Source organism: Trachurus trachurus (genome assembly GCF_905171665.1).
Source record: "Trachurus trachurus genome assembly, chromosome: 14".
NCBI classification, from domain to species: domain Eukaryota; kingdom Metazoa; phylum Chordata; class Actinopteri; order Carangiformes; family Carangidae; genus Trachurus; species Trachurus trachurus.
The window spans coordinates 1,622,608-1,645,410 of NC_139903.1; the positions used below are offsets into that span (position 1 = coordinate 1,622,608).

Sequence of the window (22,803 nt, forward strand, 5' to 3'; positions counted from 1 at the left end):
CTGTGCAGTGAACTTTAACAGATAATATACAAAGCAAAGAATAATTTACTCCCTAACAATATTCAAAAAATGTTTAAGGAAAGAGAGAGAAGGGAGATACCGAGCTAAGAGGGAAACTTAACTTAAAATGACATGACACTATACGGCACTTTATGGTGCACTAGAGCACTTTAGAACTTATATTCCGTGTATTATCTAATGTTGATATTGTGGGTGTTTTTATTGTGTGAAGAAGAGCAGCTGATCAATGTGCAATTTCCTTCAGGATCAATAAAGTTGCATCTAATCAGTAACACTTTATAATAAGTACACACTATTAAGCATTAGTTAAGCATTAATAAATACTGAATTCATTATTTATAATGCATGAATACCAAAAGCATGTGTATCTGTGTGGCTGCCAGAGGATCTAAAACAAAGCAAAAACATAACACAGTTTAGAAAAGAAATTAAAACATAGTATGATAGAAACCTATAAACAGGATTGATCATTGTGCTGTTTATTTATTTGGCTTCATCATCAATCATGTTGATTATACGATTTCTGCTACTTTCTGTTGCACTAAAGAGCTCCAAAGGTTTCACTGAAATGGAGAATTAAATTATAGCTTCTACACCTTTTCATCTATGTAATATTTATGTATTAAAGGGATAGTAGCATTTAAAAAAAAAAAAAATTAAAATGAATAAAAACTGTGTTTTTCCTGCACTTTGAAGGGCTGGAAAAAATTATATTATAGCGAACAATGGAACTGTGTATTTTTTTTTTAGGTAAAACCTCTTTTAGGCCGTGAAAATAGGCCGTTTCTTTGGGTCTGTTCACAACACTGTATGTTGTAAATCTCTGGGCAGGGCTATTATGGGCTGGTGTTGCTAACGGGAGGAGTGTAGAGAGTCTTCTACTGCAATTAAAGTACTTAGGGGCTATTTGGAGATCATACAACCACACTTTAAAAAAAAATGCTACTATCCCTTTAAGTTTGAATTAATGAATGCATGTTCATTGATGCCTGACTGTAACAAACTGTGCACCAGATCAAATAAACTAACTGCTACTAAGAAGATGTTGTTGGTGTCCAGACAAACTGGTTTCATATCAGCTGCTCACATTAAATACCAAGTGTGTGTGTCTGTCTGTGTGTGTATGTGTATGTGTGTGTGTGTGTGTGTGTGTGTGTACAGTATGTGTGTGTGTTGTCAACAGATTTCTGTGGTGTGTGAAATCTTAGATATAACCAGAAACACGTCGGCGTTGAGACATGTTTCAGGGGCCGAGCTGTTTGCTCTCATCAGGGGGGAAAACACACATTTCCTCTTGTTTGCTCAGAAACTCATTTGACCTTAAAAGGACCCCCACGTGGGAATTTAACTTGGGAACCGAAAGCTTCAGGGATTTCTATAACTAGTAAAGCGTGTGTGTGTGTGTGTGTGTGTGTGTGTGTGTGTGTGTGTGTGGTTGGAGAGGGAGGGGGCAGAGGGGGGAGAGGGAGTGGCAGGAGGTGAGTTACGACCTTTAACTGCCTCCTCGCGCGGTCCCACCATGCGCAGAGGTTAGCGGCGGACGGAGACACGTTGTGACAGACCCCCCCCCCCCCCCCCCCCCAGCAGCAGCAGCAGCAGCAGCAGCAGCAGCAGCAGCAGCGGAGTTTCAGCGGGGAAAGGGGCGTTCACGTTCACCAGCAAGTGTCAAACTAAACCGCTGCGTCAATGCGTCACAGGTGCGCACGAGCTGACAGGAAGCTGGGCTCCTCTGCTGAAAAAATAAAAGCTGAAACACAACATTCACTGGTTAAAATGTTAAATGAGACCAAACTGGATGGATAGATGGATAGATAGATAGATAGATAGATAGATAGATAGATAGATAGATAGATAGATAGATAGATAGATAGATAGATAGATAGATAGATAGATACTTTATTGATCCTAAGCTGGGAAATGACAGTGCAGCAGCAGCATTTCACAGACACACAGTGACGATAACAACATACAGTATAAGAATATAAAGAACAAATTATACATAATAAAATAATAACACAATGCAAAACCGCTGATGCACGTTGCCTTCAGGGACAGTTTTTCATCAAGCAGTCTCTGCATTCACCTCTACAACACAGAGCTCTGAGCAGCTCGCCGCTCTGCTCCGCCGTTCTAAAAATAGCTTACACCGACTAAAAATAGCTTACACCGACAAATAAAGTTAACAAACCTACTGCTATGACTATAGGGATTATGGCATTGGGCCAATTTGCCAAAATGTTGAACTTTTAAAATCTTTATTGACAAGCAAGTAGAGTACAATAATGTTTTTAGACAAAAAATAGATATGAAACAAGGTAATAATCAGGCGAGATGGTAATAAAAAAAACCCAATAATGTTGGTTTAGTGGTTTAGTTTTGAGAAATCTGTGTTTGTGTATAAAGAATTTACAGGAAAGAATTAAGTAATTACTTAGTAATAAATTCAACTTGTTGTTATGAGAAAAATAACAAAGAACATATTTTTTGGTGAACAGGTATGAGACACTAAGAAAGTCAGAAAAGTGATTTCTCAGGTCAATCCAAAAATCATGCACAACACAACATTCGTAAAATACGTGAGCGATAGATTCCTCTACACATTTACTGTTCACATCCATAAACTTGCATTGCAAGGGTAAATTTTGTGTAAGATTTTAAAATGTATTTCTTTGACCTTATTAGAGATGCAAAACTTATAAGGCAGTAACCATGCTTTATAGAAGATAGTTAGATAGATAGGCCAAAATGTTGAACTATCGCTTTAAACAAGGAGGATGTGACGTAATGACAGGAACAACCACACCAGAGCTTTTATTGTTAAAGGGCACAAGCGGAAGTGCTGCTGCTGCTCCATATGTGACTTGACTCCCCCCCCCCCCCAGTCCGCCCTGCCCTGCCTGAGTTTGCAGTTGAGACTGAGAGCAGCGCGGCGCAATTATATAACTTTAATGTTGGTGACGGAGCGAGAGGAGCGCAGCGCAGCGCAGCGCAGCGGCGGAGGAACACGGTGTCGAATAGCCGCCACGGAGGATTTATTATTATATCATCCACACACCGACTAACTAACTATACTAACCACGGACCTATCGATCGACCTCTCTCCGCTCCTCTTCTCTTCTCTTCTCTTCTCTTCTCTTCTCTCCCCCCTCCTCCTCCCTTCCTCCTCCTCTTCTCCTCTTCTCCTCCTCCTCTCAACTCAGCCCTTCGCGGTGAAAGTTATCGACGGATCGGCGGAACGGAACGGAACGGAACGGCGCCGCGCATAGGAGGAACACAGCGACGGTGTTGGTGTTGTTGACTTTAGAGAAAGAAGAGGAGTTGATCCACTGGAGGAGAAGAGTTGTGTAGTTGATCCTGACTGAGGACGATGGCGCGCTGACACTTCACGGACTCAGAGAGAGAGAGATTATTATTATTCCCTATAGAGCTGCTGCTTTCTCTTTTCCTTCTTCCTTTTTCTTTTTTTCTTTTTTCTTCTGTCCAGCTCGGGGCTGAGGGAGATGAGCTGACCGGCTACAGGTAGGACACACACACACACACACACACACACACACACACACACACACACACACACACACACACACACACACACACACACACACACACACACACACACTGTCTGTCCGCCTCCACACACACACCGCTGCTGCTGCTGTCAGGTCGCTGCTCTCATGTTGACAGCAGCAGGGAGGGTTTAGTTTTTCCTCTCTTTTCTTTATATGTAGCTATATGTATATTTATATGTATATGAAACAACAACAACTGTGTGTGTGCTGCCGCTGGTGCAGCAGCTTTTATACAGGCCGACGACGTGCTGCGTTCAGGGGTCGACGTGCTGCGTTCAGGGGCCGCTGTCAGTGTCAGACAGACGAGCAGCAGCAGCAGCGTGTTGTCTTGTCACCGCAGCAGCCGTTTGTTTGATTGTTGGGTTTTTGTGTGTGTGTGTGTGTGTGTGTGTGTGTAAGACACTGGAAATGTTGCACAAACTAACTTCCATGGGGCGGCTGCTGCTTATCTACCCCCCCTTCCTCCCCCCTTCACCCCCTCCCCAACCCCCCCCAACACTCCCCCACCCCGCACTTCCCGGCGCCGCCAACAGGTTGCACTAAAGCGGCTTCGGCAGGAAAAGTAGTAGGCTGCTACAGGATGGAAAAAAGCTGCAAGTTTTTATTTAAACTTGTAACATCGCGAGTGTTGAAGGAGTCGTGTGTATGTGTGTGTGTGGGTGTGTGTATATACACTGCAAAAACTCAAATATCTTACCAAGAATAGGCTATTTGTCTTATTTCTAGTCAAAATGTCATTTCTAGTCAAAACAAATCTCATTATGCTTAAAATAAGACTCATCACATTAAAAAGCAGCTTGTTTTTAGACACTTTTTACTTCTTTCAAGCAGATTTTCACTTGAAATAAGTAGAAAAATCTGAGAGTGGAGCAAGTTTTTCTTTCTTATTACAAGCACAAAAAACCTGCTTTCACTGGCAGATTTTTCTACTTATTTCAAGTGAAAATTTGTTTCAAACAAGTGAACAAGTGAGAATTATCTAAAAACAAGTTGAGTCTCATTTTAAGTGGAAAGAGATTCGTTTTGACTAGAAATGAGACATTTTGACAAGAAATAAGACAAATATTCTTGGAAAGATTTTGAGTTTTTGCAGTGTAGTCGGTCATATGTAGGCTACCTAGCCTAATAATGTAAACGCAGCCGTGTGTTGCAGCGTCACGTGGGCGGGGGAAGTGGTGGTGACACCTCCAACCAAAACAAAACAATCAAAACAAAACAAAAACCTTCTCGTTTTTTCTCAGTGGGATAAATTAATTCCTGTAGAGCAGATCCCCTCCGCCCCGCCCCCCTTATAATAAGTTCATGGACTTTACTATTAGCACCAAAGTGCAGCAGCAGCAGCAGCAGCAGCAGCAGCAGCAGCGGTAGATAAGCAAAGTGCCAGAAGGAAGAATGTCACGACGTAGTAACAGATTTACATAAGAACAGAAAAGAACAGAAAAGAAAAAGAAAGAGAGAGAGAGAGAGTAGCTACGGTGGCCTGGATGTTCACATGTTGTTGTTAGTGAATCCAGTTCAGTTCTGCTCCTGAAGAAACGAGGCCGATCAGTGTGTTAATGATCAACAGATACATGATTCAGACCCTGACAGACAGGCTGCACTCACTTTATTTGATTTTACTAGATCTAATTCAACTGTTTTATTCTAGATTATCATTATATACTGTATATATATATATAATATTTTAAAGCAAACTTTGAGTTGTGGAGCTGCTCCTTCCAGCCAATGGAGACAGAGAGTCGGTGGTGGCTGTTACACTGCAAAAACTCAAAATCTTTCCATAATATTTGTCTCATTTCTTGTTAAAATGTCTCATTTCTAGTCAAAACTAAACTCTTTATACTTAAAATAAGATTCATCGCCTCAAAATGAACTTGTTTTTACATCATTTTCACTTGTTTCAAACACATTTTCATTTGAAATAAGTAGAAAAAACCTGCCAGTGAAAGGAAGTTTTTCGTGCTTGTAATAAGAAAGAAAAACTTGCTCCACTATCAGATTTTTCTACTTATTTCAAATGAAAATCAGCTTGAAAGAAGTAAAAAGTGTCTAAAAACAAGCTACTTTTTAATATGATGAGTCTTATTTTAAGTAGAATTAGATTAGTTTTAAATAGAAATAAGACAAATATTCTTGGTAAGATGTTGAGTTTTTGCAGTGTAGAGAAGAAGCCCAGAGGCCCAGAGTGTGTTCATCTCTCTCAGCAGATGTGTTGTTGTTGTTGTTGTTGTTGCTGCAACACATGTTGAGCTTCAGCCTGAAACACAACCGGTACGTGAAGCGACAACGTGGTGGTGGTCGTCCTGCAGCAGCAGCAGCAGCAGCAGTATGGAGCTCAGAGAGAGAAGAGATAACATGAATCATCTTATGTAACGGCCGTGGTGGCGGTGGCCTCCCCTCTCCGTCTCACTGAGCTCAGTTTGTGTCTCTGCCATATTGCTCCACTGTGGGTGGGTGTGTGTGTGTCTGTGTGTGTGTGTGTGTGTGTGTGTATGTGTGTGTGAGAGAGCAGGAGACCAGGCCTGTTGTGTGATTTGGCTGCTGTCACTTCTTGAAAAATGAAAATAAATAAAAAAGAGCAGTGGAGATAAGAGACAGAGCAGAGCAGCAACACACACATTCATAATCCAGATGTTTCATACTCTTATTCCTGTGGGAGGAAAAGGCTTTTCATTTGTCTTCTGATAGATTTGTTTCTGTTTTTTTTAGGGCTGCAGCAACGATTATTTTCATTATCGATTATTTTAAACGATTAATCGATTAGTTGTTTGGTCAATAAAATGTTAAACAATGTTGAAAAACGTCAATCAGTGTTTCTCAAACCACCAGACGACATCGTCCTCAAATGTCTTGTTTTGTCCACAAACCAAAGAGAGACTCAGTTTATTGTCATAAAGGAACAAAGAAACCAGAAATATTCACATTGAAGAAGCTGGAACCAGAGAGTTTGGACTTTTTGTTCGATTCGATTATCAAAATAGTTGACGATTCATTTAATAACCGATTATTATTCGATTAATTGCTGCAGCTCTAATCCAGATGTTTCATACTCTTATTCCTGTGGAGGAGCTTTATTCCAAAAATAAGTGTTTTCATGTGTCTTCTGATATATTTTGTCATCTATCGTCTCGGTGTTTATGAGCACTGCAAAAACTCAAAATCTTTCCAAGAATATTTGTCATATTTCTTGTCAAAATGTCTCATTTCTAGTCAAAACTAATCTCTTTTCACTTAAAATGAGACTCATCACCTATAAATTAACTTGTTTTTAGATCATTTTCACTTGTTTCAAACTAATTTTCACTTGAAATAAGTAGAAAAATCTGCCAGTAAAAGCAAGTTTTTTGTGCTTGTAATAAGAAAGAAAAACTTGCTCCACTATCAGACTTTTCTACTTATTTCAAGTGAAAATCTGCTTGAAAGAAGTAAAAAGTGTCTAAAAACAAGCTGCTTTTAATGTGATGAGTCTTATTTTAAGTAGAATGAGATTTGTTTTGACTACAAATGACATTTTGACTAGAAATAAAAATGATTGAGTTTTTGCAGTGTGTTTTCATGTGTCTTGTGATATATTTAGTCCTCTATGGTCTCTGTGTTTCTGTGTTTAACTCTTCTCTCTCTGTGTGTCAGGACAGAGACATGGATCAGGGTGGACTGAAGCGTAATGGTAATCCAGACGACAGTTTGACATTTGTGGAGACAGGAGGAGGAGGAGGAGGAGGAGGAGGAGCGGCGGCCGGTGACACCACAGCTGGTTCGCTGCTGCAGCCCGTCGCCGTGGCCACCACCGCCGCCATCGCCACCATGCACCTGCCCACGCCCACTCCTACTCCCACTCCCACGCCGACGCCCAACGGAGGACAGGCTGGAAGAACCAAAGAGCATCAAAGAGTGGGCGAGTTTATTGTCGGCCTGTTCGATTCCCTTCCGCCGCCGCCGCAGCAGCATCACGGCCTGTGTGAGCCGAGCTCGGACACGAAGGAGGGGAAACTGATCCGGATGCAGAAGCAGCAGCAGCAGCAGCAGCAGCAGCAGCAGCAGCAGCAGCAGCAGCAGCAGCAGCAGCAGCAGCATCCAGATGTTGGGATGTTCAACCTAGAGGACGACGTGTCGCTGCTCAACCAGGTGTTCTGCTCATAACTTACACTCACTGTGCACTTTACACTGTAAACACTCCAAATCTTACCAAGAATATTTGTCTTATTTCTAGTCAAAATGTTTCATTTCTAGTCAAAACAAGTACAAAGTAGCTTGTTTTTAGACACTTTTTACTTCTTTCAAGCAGATTTTTACTTGGAATAAGTAGAAAAATCTGATAGTGGAGCAAGTTTTTCTTTCTTATTACAAGCAAAATACGTTTGAATACGTTTGAAACAAGTGGAATTATCTAAAAACAAGTTCATTTTTAGGTAATGAATCTTATTTTAAGTGGAAAGAGATTAGTTTTGACTAGAAATGAGACATTTTGACAAGAAATACGACAAATATTCTTGGAAAGATTTTGAGTTTTTGCAGTGAACTGGGTAACTCTTGATTACATCAGGCGGCGGGAAAAAACTTGCATTGGGCGGGTGGATGAAACTTGGGCTGCTTCAAATGATTTATTTCACTAGAAAGCCCGACTGAAATCCCCACAGAGCCATCCATCCTGCTAGCTACACATTATCACACTTATTACACGGCTTACTAGTGAAATTTGTAGTGAAGTTTTTGCAGTGTATTTGCTGTTGCTTTTTTACTATGTATAGTTTCTTCTTCATATTCTTATATGTTGTCATCGTCACTAATCTCATTATACGTAAAATCACTTAAAAGGACACTTGTTTTTAGACACTTTTTACTTCTTTCAAGCATATATTCACTTGAAATAAGTCGAAAAATCTGATAGTGGAGCAAGTTTTTCTTTCTTATTACAAGAAAACTTGCTTTCACTGGCAGATTTTTCTACTCATTTCAAGTGAAAATGTGTTTGAAACAAGTGAAAATGATCTAAAAACAAGTTCATTTTTAGGTGATGAGTCTTATTTTAAGTGGAAAGAGATTAGTTTTGACTAGAAATGAGACATTTTGACAAGAAATACGACAAATATTCTTGGAAAGATTTTGAGTTTTTGCAGTGTATTTGCTATTGCTATTTTGCTATTTTATTATGTATAGTTTGTTCTTTATATTCTTATATTATTATATGTTGTTATCGTCACTGTATCGTCAGTGTGTGTCTGTGTAAAGCTGCTGCTGCTGCTGCTGCACTGTAATTCCCCAGCTTGGGATCAATAAAGTATATCTATCTGTCTTATCCATCTATCTACCAGAGCATCTCCGAGCTGAGCCGGACGTCCATGGTCTCGTCCGTCCTGGGCAACCTGCCTCTGCCCGACCTGTTCCCCCCGCGCATCATCAAGCAGGAGCAGCAGCAGCCAGGGGGGGGTGGGAGCAGCAGCAGCAGCAGCAGCTTTTCTCTGGAGAAGGACCTGGCGGCGGCCTTCGGGGGCGGACACGCGGGCGCCGGTCTCTGTTGTGATTTGGATGCAGCAGCAGTGAACAACAACAGCGCAGCAGCGACAAACAGCCGCTTGCTGGAGGATACGGAGATCTGGCAGCATCTGGACCTGCCCACGTCGCTGCCGGAGATCAGCGACATCGAGCTGGATTCAGAAGTGGCGCATTTGGGGGAAATCCTGCACGACAGCGGCGGTGTGGGTCTGCTGAAGGAGGTAAACGGAGGAAACTGTACCAATGTGAACGGCACGGAGCAGCAGCAGCAGCAGCAGCAGCAGCAGCAGCACGCCATGCAGCACCATCATCACCTCCACCAGCAGCATCAGCAGCTGCAGCAGCTTCAGCAGCTTCAGCAGCAGCAGCAGCATCATCACCTACTACCGCCGAATCTCCTCTCCACCGTCATGATCAAGGAGGAGAAAGACCCGGACGACTCCGACTCCTTCACCCACATCCGAACCCCGGGCGTGGTGAAGCAGGAGAAGCTGGACGGTGGCGGTTCGAGTTTCTGCCAGCAGCAGCAGCAGCAGCAGCAGCAGCAGCAGCAGCAGCAGCAGCAGCAGCAGCAGCAGCAGCAGCAGCAGCAGCAGCAGCAGCAGTGTCTCCAGAGCAGCATGAGTATGAGCGCTCTGCACGCCATGGGAGCAGGTTTCCTCTTCAAAGCCAGCGCCGCCGCCGCGTCCTCGTCCTCCTCCTCCTCCTCCTCCTCGGCCGCCGTCGTCGACCAGAAGCCTTTTCCCATGTTTGCTGGGGAGGGTTGGACCAGGGGGGGTCGCTATGGAGACGACGGGCTCTCCTCCGCCACGGCTCTAGCTCCGTTCTCCGTCAGCTTCTCTAGGTGAGTTCAACTGTTCACGTGATTCACTCTGTGTTGTTGTGGTCTCAGCTACGAGACGGCGCTGTCTAAAGTCCAATATTCAGAATGATACAGTACGACCATGCAGTTTCTTTAGTGCATTTAGAAACACTGCTTAAAGGGATAAGTTCAACAACATTTTGGCAAATTGGCCCATTGCCATAATCCCTATAGTCATAATAGCAGTAGGTTCGTTACCTTTAATTGTCGACCGGTGCAAGCTGTTTTTAGAACGGCGGAGCAGAGCCGTGAGCTGCTCAGAGCTACACTACGGAGGCTCATTATGGGATTTCTTGGTTTCACCTCATCAAACTCATCAAATACACAATCCAACAACTCCACAACGCTCTGGTGGACAAGTTGTGAGCTGCACATTCACCACGCTATGAGATAATAACACAACGTTACCACACAGAGTTGTTTTAGAGGGAAATTCATGCAAAACAGCTGATGTGCGTTGCCTTCAGGGACAGTTTTTCATCAACAGTCTCTGTATTTCCCTCTAAAACAACTCTGTGTGGTAACGTTGTGTTATTATCTCATAGCGTGGTGAATGTGCAGCTCACAACTTGTCCACCAGAGCGTTGTGGAGTTGTTGGATTGTGTATTTGATGAGTTTGATGGAGGGAAACCAAAGAAATCCCATAATTATCCTCCGTAGCGTAGCTCTGAGCAGCTCACGGCTCTGCTCCGCCGTTCTAAAAACAGCTTGCACCAACAATTAAAGGTAACAAACCTACTGCTATGACTATAGGGATTATGGCAATGGGCACAATTTGCCAAAATGTTGAACTATCCCTTTAATATTTTTGAGGCGATATTAAGATTATAAATAAACGGTTCAGTGATGTGTGTGTGTGTGTGTGTGTGTGTGTGTGTGTGTGTGTGTGTGTGTGTGTGTGTGTGTGTGTGTGTGTGTGTGAAACCAGAAACCTCATGTCAGTGAGTTTAAAGAGGGCGATCAGGTGATGAGGTGTTTGTCCACATGAAGCTTGGCCGCTGCCTTTAGTCTTTTTGGAGGGAGCGCCACACTGCACAGCAACAGGACACACACACACACACACACACACACACACACACACACACACACACACACACACACACACACACACTGCTCCAATCCACATCACATTTTATGAACAGTGTGACAAATGATCAGAGTTTGAACTCAGAGTTATAAAGAGAAGGTCACACAGCTCTGTGTCCACATGTCGGCGGTTTCTCTTGAGTTTTATTTTGAAAATCTGCCAGTGTGTCAGAGAGAGTTGTGAAATGTTGTTCTCGTACTCGGCTGCTACTTATCGTAATCCGTCCATGTTCTACACGCTGGTGATTTTCCAAAATTGCGCTGTAACATGGCGCTATAGCTTTAACAAGAAAAAAACGTTATGAAATCTGATAATCTGACAGGAAATGATTCATTGAGAAAACATGATATGTGCATTTGTGAGGATGCAGTGTGGTCATGTTTTTATTAGAGGGAAATGAGCCGCTGTGACTGAGAGGTGTGTGTGTGTGTGTGTGTGTGTGTGTGGTGGTAAAGTGCAGCGTTTAAAGACAGATATGAGTTTCTATTCCATGAGCGTGGTTGTGGTTGTTTGGCTCCAGCTGCTTTGTGAAAATCTTACCAAGAATATTTGTCTTATTTCTAGTCAAAACAAATCTAATTCTACTTAGAATAAGACTCATCACATTAAAAAGCAGTTTGTTTTTAGACACTTTTTACTTCTTTCAAGCAGATTTTCACTTGAAATAAGTAGAAAAAAATCTGATAGTGGAGCAAGTTTTTTATTACAAGCACAAAAAACTTGCTTTCACTGGCAGATTTTTCTACTTATTTCAATTGAAAATTTGTTTGAAACAAGTGAAATTATCTAAAAACAAGTTAATTTTTAGGTGATGAGTCTTATTTTAAGTGAAAAGAGTTTAGTTTTGACTAGAAATGAGACATTTTGACAAGAAATACGACAAATATTCTTGGATAGATTTTGAGTTTTTGCAGTGCAACCAGGTTAAACTTTCATAGAAAAAGTGTGAACCCTTTGGAATTTCTTAGTTTTCTGCAATAACTGGTTATTTTTATGTGATCCCATCGCCACAATCACAACATGCTTCACCTAATGCCACACGAACAATTATAATATTTCATGTCTTTATTGAACATTTCAATTAAACATTCACATTTACAACTGGTTGAAGCTCCTTTGGCAGCAACAACCTCAACCCAACGTTTCCTGTAGCTGCTGCAGGTCAGAACTGATCAACACTCAGGATGAATTCTACAGAACTGCTTCAGCTCAGCCATGTTATTATGGGATGTCTGGTGTGAATGGCTCCCAAAGGTGGAATTTCTTTTGTTGAAGCTCCTCTAAGATGATCCAGATAGGAGATTTACTTCAGTGTTTAGGGTTGTTGTTCTGCTGCATCACACAACTTCTACTGAGCTTCAGCTGGTGGAGCCGCCCTGACATGATGCAGCGCCATTTTTACACCATATGTACAAAAAATACTAAAAAATGAATCTTAGTTTCATCAGTCCACAAAACATTTTCCCATTAGTGTTGTGGAGCGGCAAACTGCAGAGCTGCAGTGGAAAAAAAGCAAAGCAATTAAAAATTGCTCACATACTTTTTGTTGCAGCTGTAAATGGAACCAACGGGAGCTTTTAGTCCATGAGTCACAGTGAAGTGCTGCTGTCAGTCCAGATCTCTCTCTCTTTCTCACATGCTGATTGTCATGAAATGTGAGCAGTTAGTGTTGTCTTTTCTTAAAATCTCAGATGTGTAATGCCAATCACCGTTGTAACCAGGGCAGGCTACTTCCTGGTGCCTTCATGTTGGTTGCGTCTCAGCTGAACGATGCAGAATCCTTCTCTCTTTCATCTCTCTCTTTATCTTTCTTTGGTTTCCATGACACAGAAACTTGTCTTTCAAAGTACAAACCTGTTTATTAACTAAACTAATTATCACTTGCATCATCATCATCATCATCAGTTAGCTAATCATGCGTTTTACAGAAAGTCATAATTAATATCCGTCTCAATTACCTTTTAAATTCCACACAGTGACATTTTCCCATGAATCCACATTCCACAGTTTATTGACAGCTTCACTTGTGACATGTGACGTGACAGCAACTCAGTGTGTGTGAGGATTGTGGTGTTCATCATATTTATAGACACACACAGGCTGCTACATGTGTGTGTGTGCATGTGTGTGTGTGCATGTGTGAGCTCCGGTGCAGATCATTAGATAAAGGAAGTGCCCAATGTACAGCAGCAGCAGCAGCAGCTCTGACTAACGATGTCATCAGATACCAGCCGGTCTACTGTACAACTGTTTTATGAGTGAGAATGAAAAATTACTACAGCTCCCCCATGGTTACCACACCAGTTTGCATAGCAACCGACTGCGAGCGAGCGAGCAAGCGAGCGCTGTGTGTGCTGCTGTAGATGGTCGACCGTCGACCGCACGCCTTTGCCTTCGTGTGCTGTGGGAATTCTCAGCACCGTTGGAAAAAAAGAAGGCTTGGCTTCGTCTGTCGTGTTGCTCTGGTGGTTATGTAACTGATAATCAAACAGACAAATGTTGATGCTTCCTGTTCGAGGCCCCTTGTTGATACACTGTAAAAAAAAATCCTCCAAGCAGCACGACACCACTTTGATTAAGTAGAGACGAGACGGCGCTGTTGCATCTTGTCGGCGTGCAGGAGATAACACTTAACCAGAAAGGACATCGCTCTGTGTGTGTGTGTGTGTGTGTGTGTGTGTGTGTGTGTGTGTGTGTGTGTGTGTGTGTGTGTGTGTGTTTTATCTGTTTTAAAAAAGTAAAAAATCTCATCATAAAACCCTCTGAGTCATGCTCTCTGACTGTAAAAAAGGCTCCTGAGCTGCTGACTCGTCTCTGTTGCTGCGCTACATGCGTCAGTGTGGGCCGGGACAGCAAGACACAGCCTGCGTGTATGTGTGTGTGTGTGTGTCTGTGTGTGCATGTGTGTGTGTGTGTGTGTGTGTTTGGTGTGTGTCTGTGTGTGTGTGTGCACAGAGAGGCTGAGACTGAGGCCACGTGTACATATCTCTGCCCTGGTGGGGGCCGCTGCCTCTCTCTGTTGGTCGGTCACTTTTTTTCTGTCTCACCTCTTCAGGCCTCAGAGTCTCTGCTGCATATTTCACAGAGACACGCGAAGGCTGCTGCACACGGAGATGTCATGCATGCAAACACACACACACACACACACACACACACACATGCTGCTGAGTTAGTGGAGTGTGCTGCAGACTGTAGAAGTCAGGGCCAAGGCCGACACACACACCCACACCCACGTGTTTGACGCTTCAGTATTTTAAACTCAGTGTTTTATTCCAAAATGAACATTGAGTCTGAGTCCTGACAGACTTTAACACTTTAACACTTTTAACATAAATCAACTTTGCAGTTTTTGTTTTATTGATTTTAAAATGAAGCAACAGGCTTCACACTGGAGTTCGTGCTGTTACTGTATCAGCACGGACGTGATTCGGTCGTAGGCGCGAGGTTGCAGCCGTAGCTACAACAGCACGACCTCCAGTGTGATATTTTATTAGTTAACAGTAATAAACTACAAGAGATTATGATTTGTTTGTTTATTTAATCATTTCTTTGACTCCGCCAACACAAATAGTTCCGCAACTGGAAGGGAGACGAGGCTGTTGCTATGTAAATGTAAATGTAGGCTACTTTACAACAATCCTTTCGGTGTAGGCTACCAAAGTGCTTTACAGCGGGTAATAAAAAAGAAGAATAAATAAAAACAATTAAAAACAGTGAAAGCAATAAAATACAGCAAAATCAAATAAGTTAAAATGAGATAAAATAAGGTAAAAGTGTCATTGCTAGGCAACACAAACATTTCCTACTAGCTTGCTACTAGCTACAAGCTACTAGCTACCGAGCTGGTTCTGGTTCTGGTTCTGGTCATGGTTCTGAGCCGGTGTCTGATTAGCAGCGGAGCAACAGGACCAGCGTGAAGATACAGAGACGTTATCGATACCGTATTACATTTATTTATCTGCTATGTAATCAATATAAACACAGTTGAAGCTAAGTAGCCTAGCTAAGCTATGTGGCTAACAACAGCTAACGCTAATATCAAAACACACTGGCTCTGACTTAGCTCCTGTCCAGCTGAACAGCCGAGTGATAGTGTAAGTAAGTAAGTAGCCTAATCTTTATTTATATAGCACCTTTCACAGATAAAAATCACAAAGTGCTTCACAAATGAAACACAACAAATAAAAGCAGTGGCAAATAAAACACAATAGCCTAAATAAATAGAGGAGGAGGACAAAGTAGGCTATGTAAAAAGTCCCAGTGCTGTTATCAGGCTACTGTATATCAGCACTCACTCATGGAATGTGTCTTGTCCAATCAGATTACTCGGTTGGAACTAACTGTTGTATAACATTTAGCCTATTAACACCAACACAAAAGAGGCCACAGCAACAACAACAACAACAACAGCACTACTGTAAATGAAATATTCCTAAATCTATGATCTTCTGTTGTTTTTAGACTTTTTTTTGTGTTTTGCATTTCCATTGCAGTTTATGTTTCTTCTTTTTATGAGAACAACAAACACACACACAGACACACAGACAGAGGAAGAACCTGCTGCACTTTAAAGCCGCTCTGACTCTGACCTCCTTCCTGGATCTGGATCTGGAGCTGGAGAATCAGGCCTCAGGACAAACTGGGACAGCGAGCAGCCTCAGAGCCACCGTGCACGCTGATCCACATCCACACACACACACCTCAACAGCATCACTGCAAAAACTCAACATCTTTCCAAGAATATTTGTCTTATTTCTTGTCAAAATGTCTCATTTCTAGTCAAAACTAAACTATTTTCACTTAAAATAAGACTCAATCACCTAAAAATGAACTTGTCTATAGATCATTTTCACTTGTTTCAAACTAATTTTCACTTGAAATAAGTAGAAAAAGTTTTCTGTGCTTGTAATAAGAAAGAAAAACTTGCTCCACTATCAGATTTTTCTACTTATTTCAAGTGAAAATCAGCTTGAAAGAAGTAAAAAAGTGTCTAAAAACAAGCTACTTTTTAAAATGTGATGAGTCTTATTTTAATTATAATGAGATTTGTTTTGACTAGAAATGACATTTTGACTAGAAATAAGACAAATATTCTTGGTAAGATTTTGAGTTTTTGCAGTGATAGTGATGGATCTCAGCTCTGGTCCGGTCTGGTCTGGTCCGGTCCAGTCCGGTGTGTTTCTATAGATGAGAATGTGAAGCTTAATGATGATGATGGTGGTTATGATGGTGAATAGGACGGTCGTTATAGTTGTTATTAAGCCGCTAGACTTGGAGCCTTCATGTGTAACTTACTGCTGCATTTCTTTAACATGCTGCTGCTTGTGGGAACAGAGATATCATCATCATCATCATCATCATCTCCTGTTGCTGCTGGAAGTCGTGACTCTTGTTGTATAGGATTCACTGGGCTTCAGGCTGCTGCTGCTGCTGCTGGAGAAAGTGAAAACAGCCCAAAGCAAAACTGTTGAACTGAACTCAGACCGACGTCTCAGAAATTATAATAATCTTTCAGCTTTTTCCTCGCTGACAACTCTGAGTTATTATTTTAACAAAACCAAATTCCATCATAACTAGAATGAATCCATCAAACTGAATCATTGATGTGGTGAATAACAACAGACACACACACAGCTGATTGGCTTCTCACTGCTGCACTAATTACATTTGCTACAGAGATTTTTCTTTGCTTGAATTTCCATGTGTTGAACTCAGCGGCCACATGCACCTGACAGAGCTGCTGCTGCTGCAGGGGGAGATGGGATGGGGGGGTGGGGGGGGGGGGGGTCGTTGTGTCCTCCAATCAGAGGCCAAAGGTCAGTGAAAGGAACCTGCAGCCGAACTAGGTCAGACAGGTCGATGTCTGTTGACTCAGTTTCCTGGATTTGTAATCTCTAAGATTATGCCAACCTCAATCCACATTGTTTGTTTGAGTTCCTGTTGCTTAATAGGCTTTAGAGATAAGTTAACCTCTGCTGCAACGCACTGCAGCTCTGCAGCCCGCTCTTTAATTAACACTTTCTACTTTAGTCCCTCTCTGCACTAAAAACAACACAAACCTCCAGTGTGTGTGTTTGTGTGTGTGTGTGTGTGTGTGTGTGTGTGTGTGTGTGTGTGTGGAAATGCTCAGTGATTCTTTGTATTACAGTGTGAGTGTGCAGATGCATCGTAACGCTATTAGCGGACACTAGAGCTGCAACAATTCATCGATTAATCAATTATAAAGTCAATCGTCAACTATTCTGATAATCTAATAATCGGTTTGTGTGTGTGTGTGTGTGTGTGTGTGTGTGTGTGTGTGTGTGTGTGTGTGTGTAGTTATTTAAGAAAAAATGTCCAAATTCTCTGATTTCAGCTTCTTAAATGTGAATATTTCTGGTTTCTTTGTTCCTTTATGACAATAAACTGAGTCTCTGTTTGGTTTGTGGACAAAACAAGACATTTGAGGACGATGTCGTCTGGTGGTTTGAGAAACACTGATTGATGTTTTTCAACATTTTATTGACCAAACAACTAATCGATTAATCCGTTAAATAATTGATAATGAAAGTAATGGTTAGTTGCAGCCCTATAGCGGACAAAGGCAGACAGACCCAGTGTCTCTAGCTCAGTTAATTCATCGTCCAACAGAGAGATGAAGCTGATGATGATGATGATGCTGCTGCAGCCAGAGAACAGAACAGACGTATCAGCTCTGATCATCATCTGCCCTCATGCATTTCTCAGCAAGACGCTGTTTTGTTTCCTTCACTCACAGTCCTGATGCTGCAGCCTCGTGCAGGTCTGGCTGTCTGAAGCCAGAGGAACCAGAGCTGCAGGTCTCGGCCTCGGCCTCGGCCTCTTAGCAGCCGAGCCGTCTGTTACGCTGCTGCTCACGCTGCTGTTTACTCTGCTGCTGCTGCTGCTGCTGCTGCTGCTGCTGCTGCTGCTGCTGCTGCTGCTGCTGCTGCTGCTGCTGCTGCTGCTGCTGGAGCTGCTGCTGCTGCTGCTGCTGGAGCTGTGAACATGTAACAGGTCACATGACACCACGGAGGATTATTCAACCTCCTTCTCTCTGCAGCTCAGACCGAATGCATGGAAACAAAAACAGAAAAAACAGAGCGTTAATAATATCAGAGCTGTGGTACTGTAACACAACGGAAAGTCAAAGCAGTCGTATTAATCCTCCTCTGGTGAAAAGTGAAGTGGTGGTTTGTGGTGTAATTATCCTCTTACTTCATCTGTGACAACAACTCAAAGGCTTTTTTTTTTATATTAGTAAACCCAAACACAGCTGCCTGCAGGACTCTAACCAGTCAGTGTTGAATATATTCATTTGTGGACAAATAACAAACCTCTAATTTATATTTATTATCATTTATCTGTCAATCGTTATTTTTTATAGAGTCTACAAAATGTTAATAGTCACAAATATGTCAGTAGAGATGTTCCGAGCTCAGGGTTATAAAGACAAAAACAAACATTCAATTTACAAGGATAAAAAGGACCAGATATGATATAATATGTTTGCAAAGTGTTTTAAATGACGAGGCTCTGGCTTTAAACTGCTGGTTTTTATCGGTACAGATAATTATCGGCCCAATATTGACTGATATTATCGGCCAATAATTAATCAGGCCAAAATACACAGATAAGTCTGGTAATGACATCACTATAGAGCCAACTATAATAAACCAACCAGTTGATATGAAACAGTAACAAATGTTTTTTTTTTTTGAAGATTCATAACTGTTCTTGTAGTTTTTGCTGTGATACAGTAGTAGTGGATGTTGGTCGACTGTAATGAGCTGTAATGTTAAATTCATCTTTACTCACTACGTCTTATTAGCCTTTCTTAACCTGAGCTGTGAATATAAACTATTAGAAATGTTACCGGTACACTGCAAAAACTCTAGAATATTTGTCTCATTTCTAGTCAAAATGTCATTTCTAGTCAAAACAAATCTCATTCTACTTAAAATAAGACTCATCACATTAAAAGCAGCTTGTTTTTAGACACTTTTTACTTCTTTCAAGCAGATTTTCACTTGAAATAAGTAGAAAAATCTGACAGTGGAGCAAGTTTTTCTTTCTTATTACGAGCACAAAAAACTTGCTTTCACTGGCAGATTTTTTTTTACTTATTTCAAGTGAAAATTAGTTTGAAACAAGTGAAAATGATCTAAAAACAAGTTGATTTTTAGGTGATGAGTCTTATTTTAAGTGGAAAGAGGTTAGTTTTGACTAGAAATGAGACATTTTGACAAGAAATAAGACAAATATTCTTGGAAAGATTTTGAGTTTTTGCAGTGTATCAGTTTATCGTGCCTCATCCCTAGTTTGTTTTTTTATCTTTATCTTTTTTCTGGAACTTCATTTTCTCCAGTAGCCTATGGGAATGAGTTTGCTCCGTTTTCATCAGCTGACCAACGTATGGAGCTTTGTTTTTTGTTTTTTTTCATAGCCTAATAACACGTGATCACATGTGTTGTCACTGAAAACTGGTGGAACTTGAATTTTATGACCTCGTCGTTATTCATATGAGAGAGTTGTCCTACAGTGTTTTTCTTCTAAAGATTCATTCATTTCCTTCTGGAGGTCCATGCAGTCCACTGAGGAACTGGACTCTCCTTGTACTTCAGACTCAGTCGTGTCGTGTTCCCACCACCACACACACACACACTGTGGAGACATGTGGCAGACAAACACATGCACAACACACACACACAGCTCAGTCATTGCACATCATATGATGAGTGTGTAGCTGCAGTCGCTGGGAGGAATGTCTCGGTTTAGACTCACAGGACTCAGAATAGAGCCAGAGAAGCTCCGGCATGCAGGATTCTTCATGAACATAATATCTTTGTGTGATGATGAATTATGTGACGACCTTCATCACTAATACGCTGCAAAGTTCCCGGGAGTGCATATTTGTGTATAAGTCATAACTCCCCCCCCTCTCCTCCTCTTCCTCCTCCTCCTCCTCCTCCTCCTTGCAGCAACAGCCCGGGCCTGAGCTGAGCTGGTGATGGTAATAGGACAATGTCTTCCCTGCTGCTTAGTGCTTACATACATAGCTACATATATATATATATATATATATATATATATAGGCAAGGCAAGGGAATTTTATTTGTATAGCCCGTTTTTACAAACAGTTTGTCTGAAAGGGCTTCACATGGCATCACAACAACATCCTCTGTCCTATATATAAACATATATAGTATGTATAAAACCAAAAGATCAGTGAGCAAACTTAAATTTAGCAGCGACTGACCGCTCCGTCTCACTGTGCTTCATAAACACGGCAGCTCTCAGCTTGTTATGTTTGGCCAGAAGTCAGTCAGGAAACAGGAAGTGTGGAGTCTGGAGGCTGAAGTGGAGGCTGCCCCCTCTGGACACACACAGGACCATTAGGATCATTATTATTATGGTTTTTGTTATTATTATGGATTATATATGGAGGTAAAGAAGATGAAGCTGGTTTTTCTCTGTTGTAAACGTTCCTGTTCAGTCGTGATGTAGGTTACTGCAATGATGACATCACATTGAGTCTTGGAGAGATGGTTCTCTGGAGGATTTCCACCTTAACTCTGTAGCATTTCCACCTTAACTCAGCTCCATGTGTCCCTTGTCTCCAGCTCCAGAGTCCTTCTGGTTAAATCAATGAGTTGTAACTAGTTCCAGGGAGAATGGAGCGTCTCTTGGCTGAAAACCAAGCTTGTTGATGACAGATACGACTACACAGATATACACATGGTAACATGGTAGATGATAAATAATGTTATTTAAAGGGACAACGAGGAGTTTGTATTTGGTTATAAAAAAGTCTCATATTAATGTGGATGAATCTACGTTACCACTTGTTAATGGCTCCATTTTCAATAAATATATAATCTCCATCGTTATTTTGTTATTTTAATTAGTGGTGGAAGTTTCCTTACTTTCGGTTTCGTGGCGAGTCATGAGAATAACGCAGCAGAATCTCCGTTTATGGTGGGAACTACGACGGTATGTGATCGTCTTCCAACCTCTGACTTTAATTCTTGATGAATGAAAACATTCTTGGCAAGACGGTCCAAGAATTTCACCGTGCACGTGGAGGCTCATGGGAAATGTAGTAGGAAGACACTTTGCTTTCCAAAACTCCTTGTTGTCCCTTTAATGAGGGTTCGAGACACCAGACCTGGAGAGCTCAGGTTTAAAAAACAACTCTTGGAGCGATTTGACCCAATCATGTAGTTTAAACTAACTGGTCAGTCAGTGGCCACGCCCCCTTCTCCACCTCTGATATTAGAGGATTTACATGAATTGTGGAGCAGCTTTTCTTTCTCCAGCCATGAATGAATCTTAAAGTTGTCTCTTGTCTGCAGAGGAACTGTCCTCAGATCAGTCGACTGGATCTAACCTCCCTCGTTAAACATATGGCTGCTTATTGTGCTGCAGCTCCTCCTCCTCCTCCTCCTCCTCCTCTTCCTCTTCCTCCTCCTCCTCCTCCTCCTCCTCCTCCTCCTCCTCCTCCTCCTCCTCCTCCTCCTCCTCCTCCTCCTCCTCCTCCTCCTCCTCCTCCTCCTCCTCCTCCTCCTCCTCCTCCTCCTCCTCTTCTCCCCTGGAGCTTGATAGTTTTCTGTGTAATCATCTGCTCTTCTCACACCAGGTTCAGCTGCAACACGCTGCAGGAATCTGACGACGACACTTTATTTTTATAGTTTTTATTTGAATCAGCTCATCAAACAGGCCCCAGTGTGTTCGCTCCGTACGTCTGCAGGTGTGAGAAGTGATGAAAGCACTTTAAAGAAAAGACACCAAGTTGTTGGAAACAGAGTGTGTTTTATTATGGGTTGATTCAGACTAGAAGTTGTGTGTTCATGACGGTAACAGTCGTTAGAACAAACTGACTCCTCTGTGTTTCTCTCTCCTGCTGTAAATTCTCTGACGTGTCGCTGCTTGTTTTCTGATCGACAAATCAAGTTGTTGGAATTTCCTGTCTTTGCTGCTTTCCAGTGACGGCTTGTCACTGTAAAAAGAAAAAAAAAAGGAGAAAGAAAAAAGAAAAACCCTGAGAGCGTTTGGGCTCGGTGCCATTCTGTGTTTTCTCTACAAGTGTTTAGTGTCGGTGTGTTTAGTGTCGGTGTGTTTAGTGTCGGTGTGTTCGCAGCTCGTCGGCCTGAATGTGGGTCGATGTAATCGTCTTCGTCGATGCTTCTTCTCCTTCTTCTTCTTCCCGTTCTGTCTCTCATCTGTAACGCAGATGTTTAATCCCTCCTCTGCAAGTCAGCAAGGAGGGAACGTCTCTAATCCATAGGAGGAGTGGACATGTCCCCTGATTGGACTGGAGGAGCAGCAGGAGCAGCTGGAGCAGCTGGAGCAGCAGCCTGGGTGTGTCTGTGGCTCTCAGAGCCAAGGTGCAAAGATCACTGTTAGTTCATCTGTTTGTCTCCTCCACAAACACAAAAAAGTTCACTCAGTTTTGGAGGGAATTTGATTTTTCACTCAGTCGACATGTGATTGGTTTAAAAAAAGAAAAAAAAAGAAGAAGTTTTATCTGTAGAGTGAAGTAATAAAGTCTATAATGTAATCCTCCTCGGTGGTTTTAATCACGCTGAAATGATCCGTCTGATTGCATCATAAACATCTCAGAGCGAATCTCAGCGTCGTATCGTTTTATGAGAGAGTCGCACAGGTCGACACCTTCTCCTGCCCCGCTGCTGTGTGTGTCTGTGTGTGTGTGTGTGTGTGTGTGTGTGTGTTGAGACGATCACTAGTGTAATTATTTCTAGTAATTACGACATGC

General features: G+C 42.0%; 1 protein-coding gene across 4 annotated transcripts in view; it reads left to right on the forward strand.

Moving 5' to 3' along the window:
* The first annotated feature begins 2,944 nt into the window (after positions 1-2,944).
* Positions 2,945-22,803, forward strand: part of LOC310996901 (glucocorticoid receptor-like) — a 108,979-nt gene continuing 89,120 nt past the window's right edge. Inside the window, exons 1-4 of one of the 4 annotated variants that reach the window (XM_083986418.1) lie at positions 2,945-3,540; positions 7,218-7,593; positions 7,627-7,712; positions 8,900-9,924. In XM_083986418.1, the coding sequence (XP_083842544.1) occupies positions 7,227-7,593; positions 7,627-7,712; positions 8,900-9,924 (1,478 nt within the window). In that variant the 5' untranslated portion in view covers positions 2,945-3,540; positions 7,218-7,226. Of the gene's footprint in view, positions 3,541-7,217; positions 7,713-8,899; positions 9,925-22,803 lie in introns of all 4 variants that reach the window. The other 3 variants (XM_083986419.1, XM_083986420.1, XM_083986417.1) reach the window with 3 other exon arrangements.